At 53.8% G+C, this 20,337-nt stretch overlaps 1 protein-coding gene across 1 annotated transcript in view; it reads left to right on the top strand.

The window, feature by feature from the left end:
- ALX4 (ALX homeobox 4) overlaps positions 1-20,337 on the top strand; it is a 40,177-nt gene that overhangs the window by 14,029 nt on the left and 5,811 nt on the right. Inside the window, exon 2 of the mRNA XM_040638705.1 lies at positions 16,064-16,374. Coding sequence (XP_040494639.1) covers positions 16,064-16,374 — 311 coding nt within the window. The remainder of the gene's footprint in view (positions 1-16,063; positions 16,375-20,337) is intronic.

Here is a 20,337-nt window from a genome sequence, read left to right as displayed (position 1 = left end):
TGCAGTGATGACCACAGACCTTGACGGCACAGGCCCCATCTCCCTCCTCCTTCCAGAGTCCTCCTCAGAATCAGGCCAGCCCAGCCCAAGGCCCCGTGTGTGGGAGCAGCTCCGTGGGCAAGAAAGGAGGAGGCAACCACACCTGCACCCTCCAAGCTCATGATAACTGACCACACATGGAGCGGCCTCCTTGATTGCTCAGCCTCAACATCCGGACCAGGGTTGAGGGGAAGCATTGACCTGGAGAAAAGTCTCTGAGCTGAGGCAGATGGGTGGACAGCGAGGACCGGCTTCCCCCCTCTTCAGCCCCCACTCATGAGCCCCTCGGGACTCAGCCCCTCGGCTGGAATGCTTCAGTCTCCCGAGAAGTGGCAACAGGTGGAAAAGAGATGAGCTTGTCACACTTCCTCTGCGGATTAAGGTTTTCTTGGTAGAAGGTGCACGCCATGCATTTTATTTTCTTTTTCTTTTTTAAAAAAAATTTTATTGATTTATTTGAGAACGAGCCTGTGCACAAGGGGAGGGTGGGGAGGGACAGAGAGACAAGCAGACTCCCCGAGGAGCTTGAAGTGGGGCTTGATAAGGGCTCGATCCCGGGACCCTGAGATCATGACCCGAGCCGAAGTCGGACCCTTAACCGACTGAGCCACCCCAGTGCCCCCACACCATGCATTTTAAGGCAGAGACTTATTTGAAAACTTTTTTTCAGTCCAGATGAGCAGAAGTCAATGAAAGAACCATTCTCCAACCAACACGTAAATACTGGAACATTGAGGATTATTTATACTTACCTACTTGTGTGTGATGGGCAAAACACTTAGAACTTAACCTCCCCCGAGTTCCAGCCATTTAGACGGAAACCCTAACCAATAGCTTAGATACAAGGATATTCTAGAAATTTTGAAATTTTAACCATTTGATAGGTATAAAGGTGCAATTTTTTAAAGGTGAGATTGAAAAATCTTACCCATCTTCATCCATCTCAGAAAACTCTAACCGGCAGCGGTACAATTTACTTCAGCCATTAGTTTTTCCTTCTTGTCCAAGAGGAGGAAAGTCTGGCCTTTGCAGCTTATAAATGATTCTTTAGGTTTGAGTAAACCCATTTGGAGAAAGAGAACACTTGATTTTGGTGAAAGAAGCAAATTCTCTGCAGGCCCACGTGGTCCTGTCGCAGGCTGCGACGTTCAGTTATTTAACGAGATTAATTCAGCGCAACACGTATTCGCTGGGGGGGGGGGCAGCGAAGGTAAGGGAGCGGGGCAAGACACTGTCCCTCCCTCCGGTGAGGGTCCCATCCAATGACAGAGGCTGCCCATCTCCTCTTGCAATGCTGCGTGATGAGCGATTTAATTAGAAGGGGCCGTTAGGGAAGTTCAAAGGAGGGAATCCGCAGGGAGGAGGTGATAGCCACGTAGGAAGGTGGCCTGGGGCTCACCAGGCAGAAGGGGCCCCGAACTGACCCTGCATCAGCGAGCTTAGTTTCTCTGTGACAGCAGCAAGTGGTACATCTCTGGAATGGCCCCTCTTGCCACTGCCCACCCCGGATGCCTTTCCGATGATACAGTGGGTGGAAGACACTGGATGTTCCCACTGAGAAATTCTTGAGCAGTTAAACATTGGGGTGCCTGCATAGGCCAGATGTCACCAAGAGTGTCCGAGGAAGTGAGGAGTTTATAAGTTGTTCACAACAGACCTGAACTGCATAATCAATGCTGTGATTAAAATGGCCATTCTCCTTTCCCGGCTATGACTTCACATTGCAACATACCTTAGGCTAACATGTATTGTGGAAGGGTCTTCTTTTTTTTTTAAACACACTAAAAGTTTTAAGTAAATATAGAACAAAATAAATTTAACATCTCGTTTTTACAGTGGTTTAAGTGTCTCAGCCCATGGACAGTCTTCGCTATAAATGTGGGAAATGTGCCCTGATTGGAAGGAGACAGTTGCAGGTGGAGTGACCTTGCTTTGCTCCTGCAGCTGCCCTGGCCTAACTTGGCCCCAAGTAACAACTGTATTCCTTTCTCCTGGAGGACTCCCACTGATGGAGAGCGTGCTGTGTCTCCAGCAGGGACACGCATTCTTGCACCTGCCTCATTCAACACTCACACCCGTTCCGGGATGTGGACCATATCGGCCTCACTTTACAGGTGAGGAGACCCAGGCACCCAGTGGCCAAGTCCTACCCTTCAGCGACAGAGCCACGTAATCTTCTTTAGACTCCTGTCATTTCCCGCATCGGGAAAACCCACGTTTCCTCCTCTTATGTTAAGTGCTAGAGAAGCACGGCTTCGCAGACCCTTCCAATCAGACTGTTGCCTCAAAGCCCCTCCTATATGGAGATCTGGATTGGCCCCTAAAAATATCCCCCCGCCCCGACCGAAGCTGGCCTAGATGCCCCTGCCCTTTCCAGCACCCTGCACCGTCATCAGTCTCCCTCTTGACCGTGGCCTTGGAAGGAACGGGTCTTAATCGGGCTTTGTGTTTCCTACCACCGGGAACTTTGCCTGCATGTAGCTGGTGCCCCCAAAATGTTGCTGAATGAATGAACGAACGAACAAATGAATGAGTGAGTGAGTGAGTGAGTGAGTGAAGCAAGTAAGTGACAGAATCAGAAATCAAGTCAGAAAATTTCTCATTCATTGCATTTCACCGAGTGCCGGATTAAGCCTCTTCCGTCTGGCCTGCCTTGGGTCTGAAAGTGTCTCTGTTGGGGGGTGGGATGTGGGGGGGCTGGGGATGCAGGTTTTCTCCGTTACAGAGGAAAATGGGAGCTTAGAGGGCTTCTGTGGGAGAGGCTTAGGGACAAGCCCAAGGCTGTATGGTTTGGTGGAGGTGGAGAGGGGACAATGCGCAGAGAGCCCACAGGGCTGATTTGAAATCAGGAGATGGAGATCGTCCACTGACAGGCTGTGTGAAGGCTCAGGGCCTCCTCATCCTCTCTGTAAGGTGGGGGTGGCCCAGTGCGGTCCCTGTGCTCTGGGGCTTCTTGCTGGGGGGAGGGGAGAGTTTGGGAGGCTACTTCTGCTTCTCTGGCAGTGGGCTGGGCTTGGGCCACCCCCCTTTCCCCTGGCAAGTGCCAGGATCTCGGGCGCCTCGGTGGCTCAGTCAGTTAAGCATCTGCCTTCAGCTCAGGTCATGATCCCAGGGTCCTAGGATTGAGCCCCACATCGGGCTCCCAGCTCGGTGGGGAGCCTGCTTCTCCCTCTCCTTCTGCTGCTTCTCTCTCTCTCTGTCAATAAATAAATAAATAAATAAATAAATAAAATCTTCAAAACAAAACAATACCAGGATCTCCTCCAGCCATGGGAGGCCAAGCTTGGGGTTGAGACCTGGGCTGGGTCTGGAGGGGGGGAGCTGGGAAGCTTCCAGTCTCCTTGAGGAGCAGCAACGGGGGGGGGGGGGGGTTCTGACTGAGGTCAAGACCCCCACCCCGCTGTAGCAAACATCAGGAGGTGATGTTCCATGTTCAATCATAAGTGGGCTTTTCAGGAAATAGTGGACGGGTAGGTACTGCTCAGAGGGATTATGTGATTGTTTTTATTGTTGTCCCCAGCCCTGGGGGAAGGCCCCTGTCTGAGGCTCCTCCCTGGTAATTAGGACCTGCCTAGTTTGGAGAGTTGGAAGTGTCCTGTTTTACTATAGAATGTAACACGTCTTGCCAAGACTTCTTTGGTTTTCAATACTCAGTTCAGGGCCACACTGTCATGAAGTCTCCCCTGACCTTTTCAAGAAAAACTGACCACTCCTCCCTGTGGACCCCGCTGTGCCCAGGACGCAGTGCTCTTGCCCTTTGGGCCCTGGGGCAGCTGTGACCACTGTTACCTGTCTGTGCCCTCCATGAGGTCACGACCAAGGGGAAGCACTCCATGAATGGACACCTGAGTGAACCGAGCAATGAGGGTGTGAACAGAGGCAAACCCAGACCCAGTATCAGGAGAGGATAAGAAAAGGAATTTGGGGGTGTAGGCTGGGAGGTGAAGGGGACCTAGCCCCAGATAAAGTGACCAGAAGCCAGGACAAAGGCCCTAAGGGACACCGACTAGCAGACTTTCTTTTCTTTTTTCAATTTTTTTATTGTGAAAAAATATACACATAACATAAAATTTACCATCTTCAAACTATTTTTAATTGAAGTATAATTAACACCGTAACTATTTTTAAGTGCATAGTTCAGTGGTATTAAATATATTGATAACGTTGTCCAACCATCCCTGCCGTCCATCTCCAGTGCTCTTCTCATCTTGTAGAAGCGAAAGTCTGTACCCGCTAACCACTAACTTCCCATCGCTCTCCCAGCCCCTGGCAACACCTTCTACTTTCTGTCTCCCTGAACTTGACCACTCCAGGTACCTCGGATGAGTGGAGGCTTTCCTGTGACTGGCTTATTTCACTTAGGATGTCCTCAAGGTGCATCCATGTTGCAGCTTAGGTCAGAATGTCCTTCCTTTTTAAAGCTGAATAATATTCCATCGTATGGAGAGACCGCCATTTGCTCATCCATCATCTGCCCTTGCGCTGGCTTGCTCCCATGGATTAGCTCTTGTCAGTGGCTTTCTTATCATTCCTTTTATTTATTTATTTATTTATTTATTTATTTATTTATTTATTTTGGATACAAGGAAACCTCCCTCATTCATACCACTTGTAAGAAAGCTGAAATTATAATGGCCTCAAAAAATAAAGTACTTCTTTTACTTTTAAGTTCCAACAGTAGCTTGACTTCAGCTAACAAAACATGCCTCCTACAGGTCTTAGAAATGCTGCGAGAAAAATCACGTGCTCCAACTGGGTCACCCATTGCTTCCGTGAAAGGGAGGGTTTTCAGAGGGCCGGGGAAGCAAGGATCGTCCCCAGGGCTGGTATCTGCCTTGCGATTTTGCTGTGGGCGTGCAGGCCCGCGTGTGAAGGCTGTGGTTGCTCACAGCACCCCCACTCGTGCCCTGTTCAGATTACTGCTGACACGGCCTTCAGAGCGGGGAGTCCTGCGTCCGGTGATTTCTTCCCATTCACACCCACCTCCTTTTTTTCGTTTTGTAATCATAACCCTTTTTTTTTTATTTAAAAAAATTTTAAATGCAGGTATAATTAACATATACCATGATACCGATTTTGGGCATACAACATGCCAGTTCGCTGTCTGGATGTATTGAGCAATGGTCACCACGGTAAGTCTCGCTAGCATCTGTCACGTTCCGTAGTACAATCGGGTTTTCTCTTGGGATGAGAACTTCTGAGATCTACTCTCTTAGCAACGTTCAAATGCACGAGGCAGCATTATCCACATACTTCTTCTTTTTTAAAGTTTTGTATTTGGACACAGTTTCAGGCTTCGAGAAAAGTTGCAAGCAGAGTACAAGGAATTCCCAGGTCCCCACCGCCCAGTCCCCAGGTGTTAACGTCTTACCGATTTGTGTGCTTCTCCGTCCCTCGTGCAGGCTCTCCGGCCGTACGTACGTGTGCTGACGTATATACGCACGCATCCGTGGTGTGTCCTGCACCGTTTAAAAGTGAGTTGCACGCACGTACCGTCTTCCTCTGAAACCCTTCAGTACTTAGCACAGCATGAACACAAAACAAGACGCAGGGCTGGGGAGGGAGTTAATGGGGTGCAAGCTAGGGGATGGAGGAGACCCCGAAACCGAAGTCCTGAGAAAAGGCATGGGTCCCCATTGGAGGTCCCAGATCCTCGACGCTGAAGGCACGACACGCTGGGGCCGCCGCAGAGGCAGCTGAGAGGAGCGTCTTCCTGGGACTCCCCGTCTTGTTCCTTCGTCTTGACCCTGTGTCCCGGCTGCCCCGTCGTCCCGGCCCCACAGAGAAAATGCCCCGGGCTGGGGGTTTGAAGCTTAGCTCTGCCTCCGAGCCCTTGTTGGTTGTTACACAAGCCATTTACTCCCGCCAGCCTCCGTGTCCGGGCACATTTCCCTGGGCGTCCTGGGTGTCCTGGGCCCGGGGTCAAGCACCAGGTCGCTGGCTTTTAGTGAGAGCGCACTGACAGTTCCTTTACTTCCTCGGCTCTGGGAAGCCCCCTCCATCCTCCGGACCCGAAGAAGACCACCGCCCAGCCCGTGTGGGAAGAACAGAGAGCTTCTGGGTGGGGGTAAGACCGACAGTGGGGGGCCGCAGCCCCTGCCTCTGCTGAGGCCTCCCCCCCCCCGAAGACCCCACAGAGGAGGTGGTGGCAGATCTGCCAGCACCATAGGAAGTACCCCTGGGGGTGCTGGGGGGCGTCTGTATGGCTCCTTCGCAAGCAGCTGGGCGACCTGGGATTCCGCAGGGTCTCCACGAAGGGAGTGACTTTGGGGAATAAACTGCCACTGGTGACATTGAGCGAGTCCCTCTGAGCCTCAGTTTGCCCGCCCGTGGAGTGAGGACGCTCAGGAGAGCCGCCGTGTGGGAATTCTGGGGGCGCTGAAATCAGTCAAGACTGTGAAAACCAGCAGAGCTGAAGGAGGAATGGGCTCTGTGGGGAAGGACAGGCACCCATCGTCTCCATGTCCCTTGGGGTGCTAGGACAGTGGCAGACACACAGTAGGGCTGGACAGCTGCTCGTCTGGCAAACCGTCCCAGCTTGGGCCTTGGTCTTCCAGCAGACTTCTAGAAACCTCATCAAGGCTTGGGGCCCTGGGGCCCACCTTCCGCCCTGAGGAACTTCACTGGGACTGCAGTGCCTCCTGGTGGCAAGACGAGCAACTGCAGCCTTGGTCCCAGCCAGCGGGGAGTGGGGCTCTAGAACCTTCAAGCCGGCAGCGGCTGGGGAACTCGCCTTGTGGTTGAGCATCGTGTCCCAGGGCCTGGTGACTCCTCCTCGATTGTGGCTTCCCACAAGAACTGCGCCCCTCCATAACCCCTTCCCCACTCCCTGGCAAGGAGCCAGGCAATACGTGTTGACACGAGGACACAGAGAAGCCAGAAGTTCTGGGCAGGGCCATAGCGGCATCGGGTCCTGTGGTCCTTTCTGCCCTGCCCTGTGGCTAGGGGGGCTTTTGAGCCCTCTCTCCCACCCCCCTGCCACAGCGACCCCATGCAGCAGTGTGGACCAAGGGACCAAGGCCTTCCTGGATCTGGAGCCCAGCCCTGTGGCCTGGGTCCCCTCCCTACAGGGGCCCTGGGTCACCCCCAGCAGGACGTACAGAGCTCCCAAAGGCAGAAGGAGGCCAGGCCCACCGAGGCCCCTGGGGTACATCAGGGAGGCTCTGCTCTGAACGGCTCACACTCGAGTGGGGGGCAGGCCCTGACACAAGCACTTGAAAGCAAGAAATTCAGTATTCAAGAGGTAAGCCCAGCCCCAGGGTCAGGGAGGGAGAAGGGGACATCCTCGCACCGAACCTGGGACTCCAGTAAAAGCAATCCACAGAAGGAACCTAACAAATGAAAGATTCAACTTCGCGAGTAATAAAAACGTAAATTCAAACAAGAGCCCCCTTTCATTTATCACACTGGCAAGGATTTTTAACACGCTAGGACGGCCCTGGTCCTGAGGCAGGCGGGCACGCTGGTAGCTGAGGGGAGCGTCAGGGCTCTGGAGGCAGGCTGGCCGTGTGTATCAGAGACCTTCCAATGTGAACATGACCTAATCCAGGTTTTCTAGTTCTTGGAGCTGCTTCTAACGTCATCACCATGATGTAGCGCTGGTCCCTGTGGTGCAGTCCTATGAAGCCATTACAAACGGTGGGATGGAAGAATCGAGAACAGCATGGAAAGATGTCCAGGACAGAGTGTTAGGTTTTTAAAAAAAAAGGGTGTGAGAAAACGTGTCCCCGCGGGTGTGGGTGTGTATGTGTGTGTTATCGTCTTCTTCTCTTGGCTTATCTTCACTTAGCTGATTGATTTTTAAAATTTTTCCATGTGGAACATAGCTAACTATTATATTCGTGTGGTGCTCTGGGGGAGAGAAAGCAGCTCGGTGGGACTAGAAGGGACTAGAAGGGACTAGAAGCGAGGTGGAGGGTGGCGGGGGGAGGATGAGTCGCTGAGGCAGGCGGGGGTCAGTCCTGCCTGGGGAATCCTGTATGCTACAGTAAGCCTGATTTGTGGGGCTGGAAGATTTAGCAAACCAAACAAACAAAAAACAAAAAACCCTAACAATAAACCCAGAATGCTCAGTTAAATTTGAATGTCAAATAAACGATGAAAAACTTTTACTGTCAGCTCAGTATTTCCATGCAATCTTTAGGACATACTTACACTAAAAATTATTCATTGTTTCTCTGAAATTCGAATTTAACTGAGCACCCTGTATTTTATCTGGCAATCCCAGTGAGAGCTCTGGGAACCAGTGAAAGCCTTTAGGGAAGGTCACGATACAATCAGATGTGTGCGTCTGGTTGTATTTGAGGGTAGTGGGCCTGAAGGCAGAGAAACCCATTAGGAGGTGAGCTTAAGCCTGTGGTCTGGAAGCCTCCAGTACCCGAGAGAACTCGGAATCATAGGGAGCCCAGTTTGTGAGGACAGCGGCCAATCCCCACCACACAAGGGCCTTTCTCTGAAGCATCCCTACCCTTCCTCCACCCCGCCCCTGTTGGTGCTCATCTCCTACCTCCCAAAAAACTTCAGAGCAGAGTCCAGCACCCTACCAAAGCAGTCATCCTTCCAGATTCTAATCGCTGCTTTCAAATAGTATTTTAAAATGATAAAAGCAATTCTTGTTCATGGTAGGACAAATAGAAAATTAATTCAGACCAGGAAAAAAAAAAGGAATAAAATCAACCCATATACCTGTATTCCCACCTCTGGAAACTTCTAGAATTTTCTAAGGACAGACACTCCACCCCTTCTCCACTTTTTTTAAAGATGACATTTACTTACTAGACCACGAACGTCCTTCCAGATACTAAAATGCTACTCTTTTATATTAACGGTTTCATTCATTTGCTCATCAAATGTTTACTGCACACCTGCTGCATGCCGGCCACAATAGTAGGCATTAGACAGGGGCAGACAAAGCAGATATATTCAGATATACTCCCCGTTTTATGGAAGGCAGAGAGAGACAATAAGCAAAACAGGAAAAAAAATCCCCAACAAATACATAATAATGTGTTCTAAAGGCCAAGAAAGTTAGCAGTTTGCAGAAAAAAGAATATCAGGAACGCTCTTCTACTTATGGAAATACCCTTTATTTAACCAATCTCCTGTTACTGGATATTTTGGTTCTTTTTGGTTTTTCTATATAATGATGCCATGATGAACTTTCTCTCCAGCAAATTCTTTGTGCCCATCCATAATGATTCCTTTAGGATAAATTCCTGGAAGTGGGATTTCTGGGTGAAGATAAACAAATTTTTTATTAGTTTGTTTTTCGGTAATATAGTGAAACGCAATTTTGTCTTTTCTCTATAGTTTACGTGTCTGTCATTTTTAAAATAATGTGCTGCAAAATTAAGATTTGGGGAGGGGTGTGTAGTTTTATGGATCTTAACACAGACCTGTGCAGATTCACGTACTCACCACCGCAACTGGGGTGCAAGATAGGTCCCCCTCCCCAGCCCCTGGCAGCCAGGGATCTGTTCTCCATCCTGCTGCTGCTGTCTTTCCCAGGATGTCCTGTGATAAATAAGCGGAGTCATACATATGCAGATTTTGAGTCTGGCTTCTTTTACAGACCATAGCTGCTTGCGACAATTATTCCTGCCATTGTCTGCATCATAGCTCATTCCCTTTATCTCTGAGTCATATCCCCTCGCATGGCCGTTCCAGGTTGCTTATCCATTCACCTGTTAGAAGACATTTGGGTTGTTTCCAGTTTGGGGTGATTCTGACCAAAGTCGCTGTGAGCATTTGCCCACAGGTTTGGTGTTTCTCCCCTGAAAATCAGTCTTTGTGTCTCCCGGGCCAATGCCTCGCAGCGGTGTTGCTGGGTCATGTGGGGAGTGTGTGTTTAATTATAGAACCGCTGCTCTGTTTTCCCACCAGCGACGTGGGAGACTTTCCGGGGCTCCGTGTCCTCGTCATCACCCAGTGCCGTCAGGGTTTTCACTTCCGTGGCAATCGGTGCGTGGGGCTATCTCACGGGGGTTGTAGTTTGCATTTCCGCGCTGGATAACCGGTTGACCGTGTTTTCATGTTTTGCTGCCTGTAGGCCTTTTCGGGTGAAGTATCTATTTACATGTTTTGCCCCCTCTTTTTGTCCTTTTGCATTACTATTAACTAAACCCCACCCTTTATTCAGAGGTCACTAGTTTTTTCCCTGATGTCCATTTACTGTTCCAGGACCCGATCCAGCACACCGCCTGTGGTCCGCAGGTCTCCTTAGGCTCCCGTGGTCTGTGACGGTGTCTCGGACTTTCTGTGTTATAAAAGGCATGTTCAGAGCTTGCGCGGGTGAACGGGGGGACGCCACCTGTGGGCGGCCGGCCGAGCACCCGAGTTTCCCCTTCCCACTCTCCCCTGCAGATCGGCAGCTCCCCGAGGGCAGGGAGCCCGTCTGCCTCCACCGGGTGAGACCACGTTCGCTGCAATGTCTCCCCAGTTACTGCTGCCCCTTCGGCATTAGCTATTGGGCCTGGAGCTGAACCAGGGACGTCCAGGCTGAGCTCTGCACAGAGCCCAGGGGCCGAGGAGGTGGGCTGGGGACGTGATCAATGGCTAACCTTTCACCTTCGCCCCTACCCCCACACGACTGTTTGGACAGCAGTGGGTTTAGTCGGTGCCCTTTAAATAGCATGAAAGGGCCTCATGCTGGCCTGTTTTGTTTAAGGAGATTACATCGGCCGCTGTGCACTCTGCCACAGGGTGTGCGAGGCCGGCTCACCCGAGAACAGAGCGAGCGGCATGTCCCCCACAAAGCAGATGTTTGGAGGAAAAATAGATGTAATCAAAACCATGGAGGATACGATTACTCAGACCCCTTAGACATACACTCCATATGCTCGGGCCCGTGCACAACCGTACACACACACACACACACACACACCCCTACCTCCCGTGTCTGTACTCACCTACGTGTATCTGCAGAGTCATGCGCACTGGCGTAAATGCCCGGACACAGCCGCACACACCCTACTTGTGGGCCTGCACTCAGCCCCACAGGCCTGCTCGCTCTGCAGACCTCTCCCCAGGCAACCGCGCATGTGTTCCAAACACCCATTCGCAACTGCAGGCTTGTGCCCCATGCCCACGGGCGCACATCCGTGCACACAGAGGCCTCCGGCACCCTCCCTGCTTCAGAAGTGCACGCTCTGGAAATCACAGTCATAAAAAAAATCACAGTCACCTTCAGAAATCTCCCAAGGGCTTTCGTATCAAAAAAAGGTTAGACTAGGTTAGAGCGACGTCAATGGGTTAAACCAGGACAACAAGCAGAGGGGAAGGGAAGGAAGAAAGGTTTTCCATCTCTTGTATTTCTCAGAGTTCAGGCAGAGTTTGGAGGTCCTTCTGTGGCTCCTGATTCGGAATATATCCTCGAACCAAATGCTTCCACTTCATCAGAAGTGGCTGATGGAAATGCTTACCTAGGGCTGCCGCTGCGCGCAGACCTTTGGAGGGCAGCCATGGATCGCGCTGGATGTTCTATGTACACACATTACTTGAGTCCTCTGGGCCGTCTGGGGTTTATATCCATCTCAGGACATTCCACGGGAAGCTGCAGATCAGGATGATGTTGTCTTGGGCCGTAGAGACCGGGACAGAGCCGTCTCAGGGACCCTCCACACTGTGAGAGGGGCATCGGCCGTCCAGAGTCCATATGGAAGGAGGGCCAGGACGGAAGCCAGACCTGCAGGCAGGTGGCCTGGCCCAGAGGGACTCTGTAGCGGCTCAGCGTCAGGCAGCACCGTGCTCTTGTCCCTGAAGAAGCCTGGCCCAGAAGCAGGGCGAGTGGAGGGACCCCCTGGCCTTTACCCTGCTAAAGCATCATGCTGGGTATGGAGCTGGCTCCTGGCAGATCTTGGACTGGGTTCCCTGGAAAATCCCATCCCTTTGCTTCTGAGTCTGCTTCCCTGATGCTCCCTGTTTCCCTCCTGCCCCCACCTGGAGACATCTTCACTGTCTATGTTGGTCCTGTCCCCTTCGGCCACCTCGTCTTCTCCTGCTGCTTCCACTGCCAGCTGCTCACGGAGGCGCTCGGGCAGGCGAGCCCCGTTCTCACGGATCCTATCCACCTGTCTCCTCCTTGTCCAGCGGGATGAATTGGTTCATTCATTGGTTCAACAAACACTTTCTGCAGGGAGCTCTAGAGCGTGCAGCCGGCACACAGTAGGCACACGAAGAGTGAGAGCTCGTAGTATTTGGTTGTCAGAAATTGTTCACTTATTCTTCAGCAACTTCTCACTGCACGTCTGCCATCTGCCCCATCCCGGGCTAAGCCCAGGGTCCACGACATGAGCTTCCAACCCTCAGGAACTGATGTGGTATAGGAGGAAATGGACGCTCGGGGCTTGATTATATACTAGTCAGAAACACAGGCAGTAACTGGAGAGGCTGAGCAGAGGACAAAGGGGTCTGTATGGTTGTTGCAGTCTGGGAGGACTTCCTGGAGGAGCTGGTGCTTGACTGGATCTTAGAGATCAGCTGGAAAGGAGGGCATTCCAGGCATGTGGCCGGAGGTGCAGGTGAGGGAGACAAGGGAGGTCAGTGATAACCTTTGGTGAAGAGTAGTTCGGCATGAGTTGTGGGCTTCTCTGTTTTCAGCAGCTGTCTTGTTGAGGGGGGCCCTGCAGGGCGAACTGGATCCTGACCAAGCACCCAGGCCTCGGGCCACCCACCTGATTCTCCACCCAGCTCCTCAGGATCCTTTGGTAGGAGAGCAAACTGCTGGCTTTGCCCAGGGCCCAGCACCATCACGCAGCCCGTCCCTGGCAGCCCCCTGTGTCAGTCTTGTTAAACCTGGGGCCACCTGAGGAATAGCGGCGGGAACACCAGCTGTTTAGACAGGAGGACAGAAGACTCCGGGAGGTGTGGTGACCGTCTCGGGAAAGGGCCCTGGAGAGTTGGAGTCAGGACCAGGGAGCTGTACGTCTAAGAGACAGACGGGCCGGAGCTCAGGATGAAGGGCCCAGCTGTCCTGGTGGCAGTGAGCTCTCTGTCCCCGCAGCCCGCATGGCCCCACTTGCAGGAGAAGCTGCAGGGTGGAAGGAGTTTGAAATAGACCCCCACTCCCCCCCGCATCAAGTCTGGGATCCTCGGACTCAGCGCCTGTGAGAGCCTGGCTCATCGTTCTGACCGGTGGGGTGGGCCATGGGACCTTGGGGAATTGTTCTTTGGCATCTAAATTAGAGACCTAGCCTCCTGATTTAAAGCAAAATGACCTTTGAGGAGCAGGAAGCGTCACTTTGCCAGAACCCCTTCTGTCTCTAAGACTTCCCAGTTGGCCAACGTTTGCCTGGACACAGACCGCCCCCCATCCTGCTCCCCTCTTCTCTCCACTCCAGATCCTCAGGGAAGGCCCAGTGGTGACTAAGGCAGGAGGGACCCTCCACTGGGCCCCAGATGAGGCTCTGGGAGGTGAGAAGAGTCATCTGAGGTCACGGGCAGACCATGGTCGAGCCGGGACCGAGAGTAGATCTCCCAACTCTTGGTCCGGTGGTCTTTGCGCACCGTGGGCTGTCTCCCCATTTCTTCCCCCCTTGCTCGGTCTCCGTGGGTGGCTGGAGGTTTGAGAAACTGGATTCTTACCTCTCGCCGTAGAAGCCTGGATGTTCTGCTGCCTCCCTACCGGCTAAGCCTAGAGCTCGGTCTCCACTGAGGGGCATCCCTCCTTGTCCTCAGACGCTTCTCCTCCTGCCCCCAGGAGGACCAAAGCAGGACTCCTCGATTATGTGAGCTCCCTGCCTTCCTCTGCCCCCACCCCTCTCTCCCTGGGAAGAGGCCCCAAGCCCACAGAGTAGGAGTAGAGGACAGACCCGGGGGATAGAGGCCAGGCTTTGTCACTAATGAGCACACATTCCCTGCTCTCTCTGGTGTGAGTTTCCCCCCAGTTAAAACTCGGAGCTTGGGCTGGTCCCTACAACCCTCGGTCTCTGGAACATGGAGCTCCCCGTGCAGCCCGGCCCCTGTTGCTGTGCAGGGTGGTCCCAATCCCAGGCCGGATGCCAGAGGACACTCGAAGGGTCCGTGGGGTCATGGGATGGGGCCTGGAGATCCATGCGGGGGCAGCAGGGGCAGGGGCTGCCCCCCAGTCTGGCCTCCAGGAAATTGCATAACAGAGATGTTTATTTTTGGTGAGGCTGGGTGGGATTTCTTCTCTTAAAAAAAAAACCCAAAACATAAAACTTGTTTGTCTGCCAGCAAGATAAATATCTTTGCTGAAAGCTCTTGGCCCCACTGCCAGCTGCAGTTTGCATGGTGTTGTCACCAAAGCCACGGCGGTCTGCGTGTGCCCGGACTCACGTGGGTGTCCTGCATGATGCCTGGGGGCCACCACCCCCCCTCGCCGTGGCATCAGCGTCGTCAGCAGCCCCCACACATGGCCTCCCGATGCCGCCTGCAGGTCGGCTCCAGGCACTCACCCCCACCCCCTTCATCGGGGCCTTGGAGAGAGAGGTGGGGATGACAGGCAGCTGTCCCTCGATCCTCCCCAGGGCACACGGAAAGCTAGGGAGGAGAGCCAGCCGGAGGCCTCGGCCCCCAGGATGCAGACGGAGTCGGGGGACCCGAGCCAGAGGCATTGTCCTGACACTTCGTGCCCTCCGCGTGTACCTGTTCCCAGAAGAGGTGCTCACAGCGAACATGCGTGCTTGCGACGGTCATGCTTGTACGTGTGCACGCCGTCTCCGGTGCTCCCCAGAAGCCTTACGAATCATCTGTGCTGGCGGAGGCACCTTACCCTCGGGCCGGGGAGTGCGGCGCAGAGCAGGGCTCACACCCGTCTCCAGACACCAGGCCCGTGCCTGCACCCGCTCCTGCACCCAGATGCTCGGGGCAGGGCCCGCCCGCTGGGAAGACTTCCCCGGGGTCGGAGCCCTCTGCTGCTCCCGAGTCCGCACCAGCACTGGGGACACCAACACGGGCGGAAACCTACCTAGCCGGCACCGTGCTAAGGGCTTTGCCTGCTGGCCTCCTTAACCCCACAGTACCCCGGGAGGAAGAGCCTACAAGTATCTTCATCCCCATTTTATAGAGGGGGAAACTGAGGCACGAAGAGGTTAAATGAACTGTCCCAAGTACACAGGTGGAGCGAGGTACATGTGGGAGTCATACCGTACGCTGGCTCCAGAGGCCACACTCTAACCATGACTCTGAGGCAAGTGGGTTTGCCCAGGGTGCTAACTGGGACACTGGGGTGTGGACAAGTCACTCTCTGCCCCACTGTCCCCCTGCTGGCCTCCACCTTCTCATCCCTGACTTCCATAGATCCGCCGGTCCTTCCCGGCTCTGGGCATCTAGGAACCAACCAGCGGAGCCCCGTCCTGGCCGATGGCGGTGGCTGTGGGGCCCAGGCCGCCAGCTTAGTGTGACTCTCCTGGGGCACACGTGTCAGCACCCTGGGGGTGCAGGTGCCCGCCAGCTTCCTTAGTAAATGAGCCACTTACTGCATGGACAGTAGGTGAAGCCTGTGGAGGGCAAGGGGTGTGACCCCTCATGCTGGATTCTTCAATATCTGCAGCTCCTACTGAGCCCAAACAGGCCCAGGCCTGGATAGGAAGGGTATTCCTGTCTGCCTCGACGCTGGCCTCCACCCTGCCCCTGCCCTGTCGGGCCAGACATGGCTACTGAATTAGCTTTCCCTTCCCCTGGGAGTCTGAGGCACTGGTTCAGCATTCCCCAGGCCCAAAGCAGAAGTTCTGGCAAAGGAGATCCTTCCAGAGGGAGGAGCCCAGGGTGAGTGGGGGCAGAGATTAAATGTCCGAGAGATCAGACTGGCTGACCCAGAGTCATATTACGTTGGTGCCGTATGGGGTCCATTCTGAGATGATGGCAAAGAGGCTCAGAGAGGGAAACGGACTTGCCCAAGGTCACACAGCATGCTAATGGCAAGTCAGGATTAGAACCGGGGCCTCCTGACCTCGCATCCAGTGTGATGCTGACCGGGGAATGGAAGGGGAGGGCTCTTTCTGTCCCTCCCTCCTCTCTTGCTTGGTTCCGTCATTGGTTTCTGACCTTGTTTCCTCCCCTTCAGCCAAAGAGAGCTCTCTGGGCGAGCCAGAGTTACCGCCTGACTCTGACACCGTGGGGATGGAGAGCAGCTACCTCAGTGTGAAGGAGGCTGGAGTAAAGGGGCCCCAGGACCGGGCCAGTGCCGACCTCCCCAGCCCGCTGGAGAAGGCCGACTCCGAGAGCAACAAGGGCAAGAAGCGGAGGAACCGGACGACCTTCACCAGCTACCAGCTGGAGGAACTGGAGAAGGTCTTCCAGAAGACCCACTACCCCGACGTGTATGCCCGGGAGCAGCTGGCCATGAGGACAGACCTCACCGAGGCCCGCGTGCAGGTCAGTGAGGGCACCTGGGGAGAGGCTGGGAGAGCAGGGCCTGCCCTCGGGCTGGTGCCCAAAGATGGGACTGCCCGACCGTCCCTCAACAGCACCAGGGCTTTCTTTACCTCAGTCCAAGGACAGCCTGCCCCTCACGCCCCTGCTCCAACCACAGCAAGTCTGCTTTCATCCACCCGCATATCAGGCCTCTTGCTCTGGCGGGAGCAGGGGCAGAAGAAGGAGGGTCCCCTGTTAGCTGTGTTGCTGGGCTCTGTGTGGTGTGAGTGTCCAGGCCCTTTCACAAAGGAGATGACTTGTCTCTGCCCTCGAAGGCCTATCTCTTAGAAGGAAATAGGATAAACTTAAGACATCCACAGCAGTCCAATGGGCGGAAACAGAGAACAACCTGGCTCTTCTTCTGCCCAGCATGGCTGCCTCCTCCTCCATCTTTCAGCTCCCAAATCAATATTGCTCCTTTGTGAAGTCTTCCTGACCACCGTGGCTAAAGCAGTAGCCCCCTACCACTATCCAGCCATGAAAACACCCAACCCAACACAACCCAATGGAACCCAAACAACACAGTCAACCCAAACCAACACAGCTCAACACAACCCAACAGAACCCAACCTGATACAGCATAACCCAAACCAACACAACATAACCCAACAGAACCCAAATAACACAGTCAACCCAACCCAACACAGCTCAACACAGCCCAACAGAACCCAACCCAATGCAGCATAACCCAAACCAACATAGCCAACCCAACAGAACCCAACAGAACCCAAATAACACAGTCAATCCAACCCAACACAGCTCAACACAAACCAACAGAACTCAGCCCAACACAGCAGAACCCAAACCAACACATTCAACCCAACACAACCCAACTTATCCCAAACCAACACAACACAAGACAAGCAAATTAGATCACCTTCTACCCCATTGTCCTGTTTTATCTTCTTTATAGAATTTATGACTGGCTTAAATTATTTTATGTTTGTCTCCTCTCACTATAATGTGAGTTCCTTGAGGACAGGTACTGTCTGATTGTTCATTACTATATTCCTACCAATTAGAGAAGGCCGAACTCAGAGCAACAAGGGCAAAAAATAAATATTTGTAGATCGGTGGACCTCCTTTGTCCAGAGAGTTCTGTCCTCCCTCTTCGCATGAAGTTACAGCAAGAAAAGAACCAGAGAGGAAGCAAAGACCTCTGAGTGCCCAAAACACAGGAGACAAAATCCATGCACCAAAGTTCAGGCTTCAGCTTCACACAAATGAATGTCATACTCAGTCTACTTTTCCACCCAGAGCATGTTAGAAATGGCAAATAAAATGTCGTCAGATAGTGGTTTTTCCCCCTCCGGTGGGCTGCGGAAGTCAACAGCTTGAGAGCAAAGAGCAGTTCTTGGTGTTTTTGTTTTTTTTTTTGTTTTTTTTTTGAACAACACAGCTCAGCTGGGCTAGGCTCAGCTCAGAAGTGGGTTCAGGGCCAGGACAGAGCCACCCGTGACCCGCAGGCCTCAAGGGCGCCCCCTGCTGCCTCAGTTCACTAAGGGCCCTTCAGCAGAGCGTTCTAAGGCATCAGGAAAAGGTTCCTCAGTCCCAACCATGTTCTGTGTAACAAGGGAGAGCATCTGTAACAACGTCCGGAAACGTTTTCATTCAAAGTGGATCATGTGAGAAAGAACCAGCATTTACCGTAAACATGCAGCCATCCAGAAACGGCAGGTACCCGAAGTAATGGATCAGTCGGGTTGTTTAGCCACAAGTTCCCAGGGTCGGGCTGCCCCTCTTTTTCCTGTCCAGCACCTGGTGAATGGCTGGGGAAGGAAGGCAGGGCACCTGAGGCTTTCCTGTCATTCCAGAAACTTTCACACGCCAACTATCTTATTTGCATCAGGATAGGCCGCCATGTGACCTCACAGGCCTCAGAGCCTGGACAGGAACCCCAGAACCTGGCCTCGGCCCAGCCCATGGATTGGGAGGAACTGAAGGAGTCAGTGGAGAAGTGGGGCAGCCAGTTATGGGACATTCCTGTGGGCACCATGTTGGTGTAGGATCGACCGTCCATCCTCTGCACAGCATGTGTGTGTGTGTGTGTGTGTGTGTGTGTGTGTGTGTGTGTCTTCCGTACAAGTGGATGGGAGTGCCTAGGAGTAGAATTCATTTAGTATCAAAAGAAGGATGGCTCTTCCAGGACAAACTATGGAAGTGACGCGGGGGCACAGAGAAGATTTTTCAGGAGCCATCACACAGCCAAAACAGAGAGTTCCCTCGGCCCGTGCGTGCACAACCATTCATGCCTACTTCAAAAACGGAGTTGAGGCAGCTACAATTAAAGATTTATTGGTTTTCTCTAAAAACAAGAACAGTGTCATGAAATAGGCAGGTAATTACATCAAACATCTAGGCTAAGAATCATAGTGGCCACTGAGCATAAATTTCAACCCTGAGCTTCCCGGCAGCCAAGGCAGAAAGGGAAATGCTGATGTGTTCCATATCTTCTCGTCTAAGGGGAGGATCGTAAGAATATAGAATGTTAGTGCTGTAAAGAATCATCTATCTGGTCCTCTGGTTTGATAATAAGGAGGAGGAGGCCCACAGGTGAGACTCGATCACCTGTGGTCAGGTGACTCAGGAACAGTGACTCGGTGGCAGGGCTGAGACTAGAATCCAGGACTCTGGAGCTCCAGCCCAGTGTTTCTTTTACTTCAGTTGGCTCTGCCAGGACATGGGCCATATTGTTCTGAGACTTTTCTTTGTATAAAGGCAGCAGGGTGGGTGGGATCTCCATGTGCGTCAGACCTCTGGATCAAGCCTGGCAGTGCCCTGAGGTTTTGGGGGAGTGGTGGTGGAACCCCCTGCCTGCCTCTGCTGAGTTTGTTCAGGGCCCATACTCAGCTGGTGGGAAGCCAGGTGCCTGGCATAGTGGCGCTGGGGACAGGGAGGGGGTGGGTGGCTCCAAGATGGACCTTTCCTGGGAAGAAGCTCGGGGTTTGGCCCTGCTCCAGGGGCTGCAGGGGCCTCTCTCTGCTGTCTGGGATTCCAATCTCCGCAGCTGGTGTCTGAAGACAATAAGACAGAGGCCTCCCCGCCCTGGGCCACCCCGCCCTGGCCCCAGATGGGCTGCGGTTACTGAGGCCCCCGCCAAGACGGTTGGTTCCTTGGGGAGAGGCCTGTGCTGAAGAGGCCCAGGCCAGGGTGGGCCGGGAGCGGGGTGGTCCTGGGGCGCAACATGCAGACTGGAAGGCTGGACCTTGTGGTCCCTTCTCCCCTTTAGGGTTGTCCTGTGGAGACAGGCTGGGGCCGCAGAGCCCTGAGGCGCAGAGCATCTGTGCCCAGGGAGCTCTCAGAGCGCCAGGCTCCAGGGGCCAGAGATGGAAGGATGGCCGCACCTACTCTCCACGCCCTCCCCCGGGAGCTCCGGGGGGCCATGAGGATGCCCCGCCACCACCCAAGCTGGGGGGCTTGAGGCTTGAGATTGCGGAGCCTCGGGGCTGACTTAGCAGGAGAGCTCCAGCCCCGTGCAGGAACAGGGCCCAGGGCTGCAGGCAAGGGAGGAGGGCCTGGGCAGTTCCCCTGGCACCACAGCCTCGCCTCCCGGTCTCTGGGTCTTTAACCCTCCCGTACAGCCCTGGGCCTGGCCCCCTCCACTTCCATCCCAAAGACAGCGCTATCTCTGCGCCCGCTCCCCCGCTGCTCAGCTGTCTTCCCAGATAACCCAGCAGCCCCAGTGCTGCTCCCCCACCCTCAGCTCCAGCCCCCACATTCCATCTCCCCCCACTCTGCTCCTCCTCCCACTTCTGGGACCAGCAGCCCCCTGCCCCGTGCAGTGCCCCCCCAGGCTGTCCAGAGCCTGCGGGACACCTCCACTAGCACCCCTCCATCTGCCACTCCCACCCCCTCCACCACCGGGGATCCCAGCAAAGCCCTCCACAGTGGTGGCCACGGACACTTTTCTTCGCCTTCTCCCCT

The sequence above is a fragment of the Ursus maritimus genome, unplaced genomic scaffold (assembly GCF_017311325.1).
Source record: "Ursus maritimus isolate PB19 unplaced genomic scaffold, ASM1731132v1 scaffold_23, whole genome shotgun sequence".
Taxonomy (NCBI): Eukaryota; Metazoa; Chordata; class Mammalia; order Carnivora; family Ursidae; genus Ursus; species Ursus maritimus.
The sequence above is the reverse complement of the archived record's forward strand: the minus strand, read 5'-3'. Positions and strand labels throughout refer to the sequence as shown.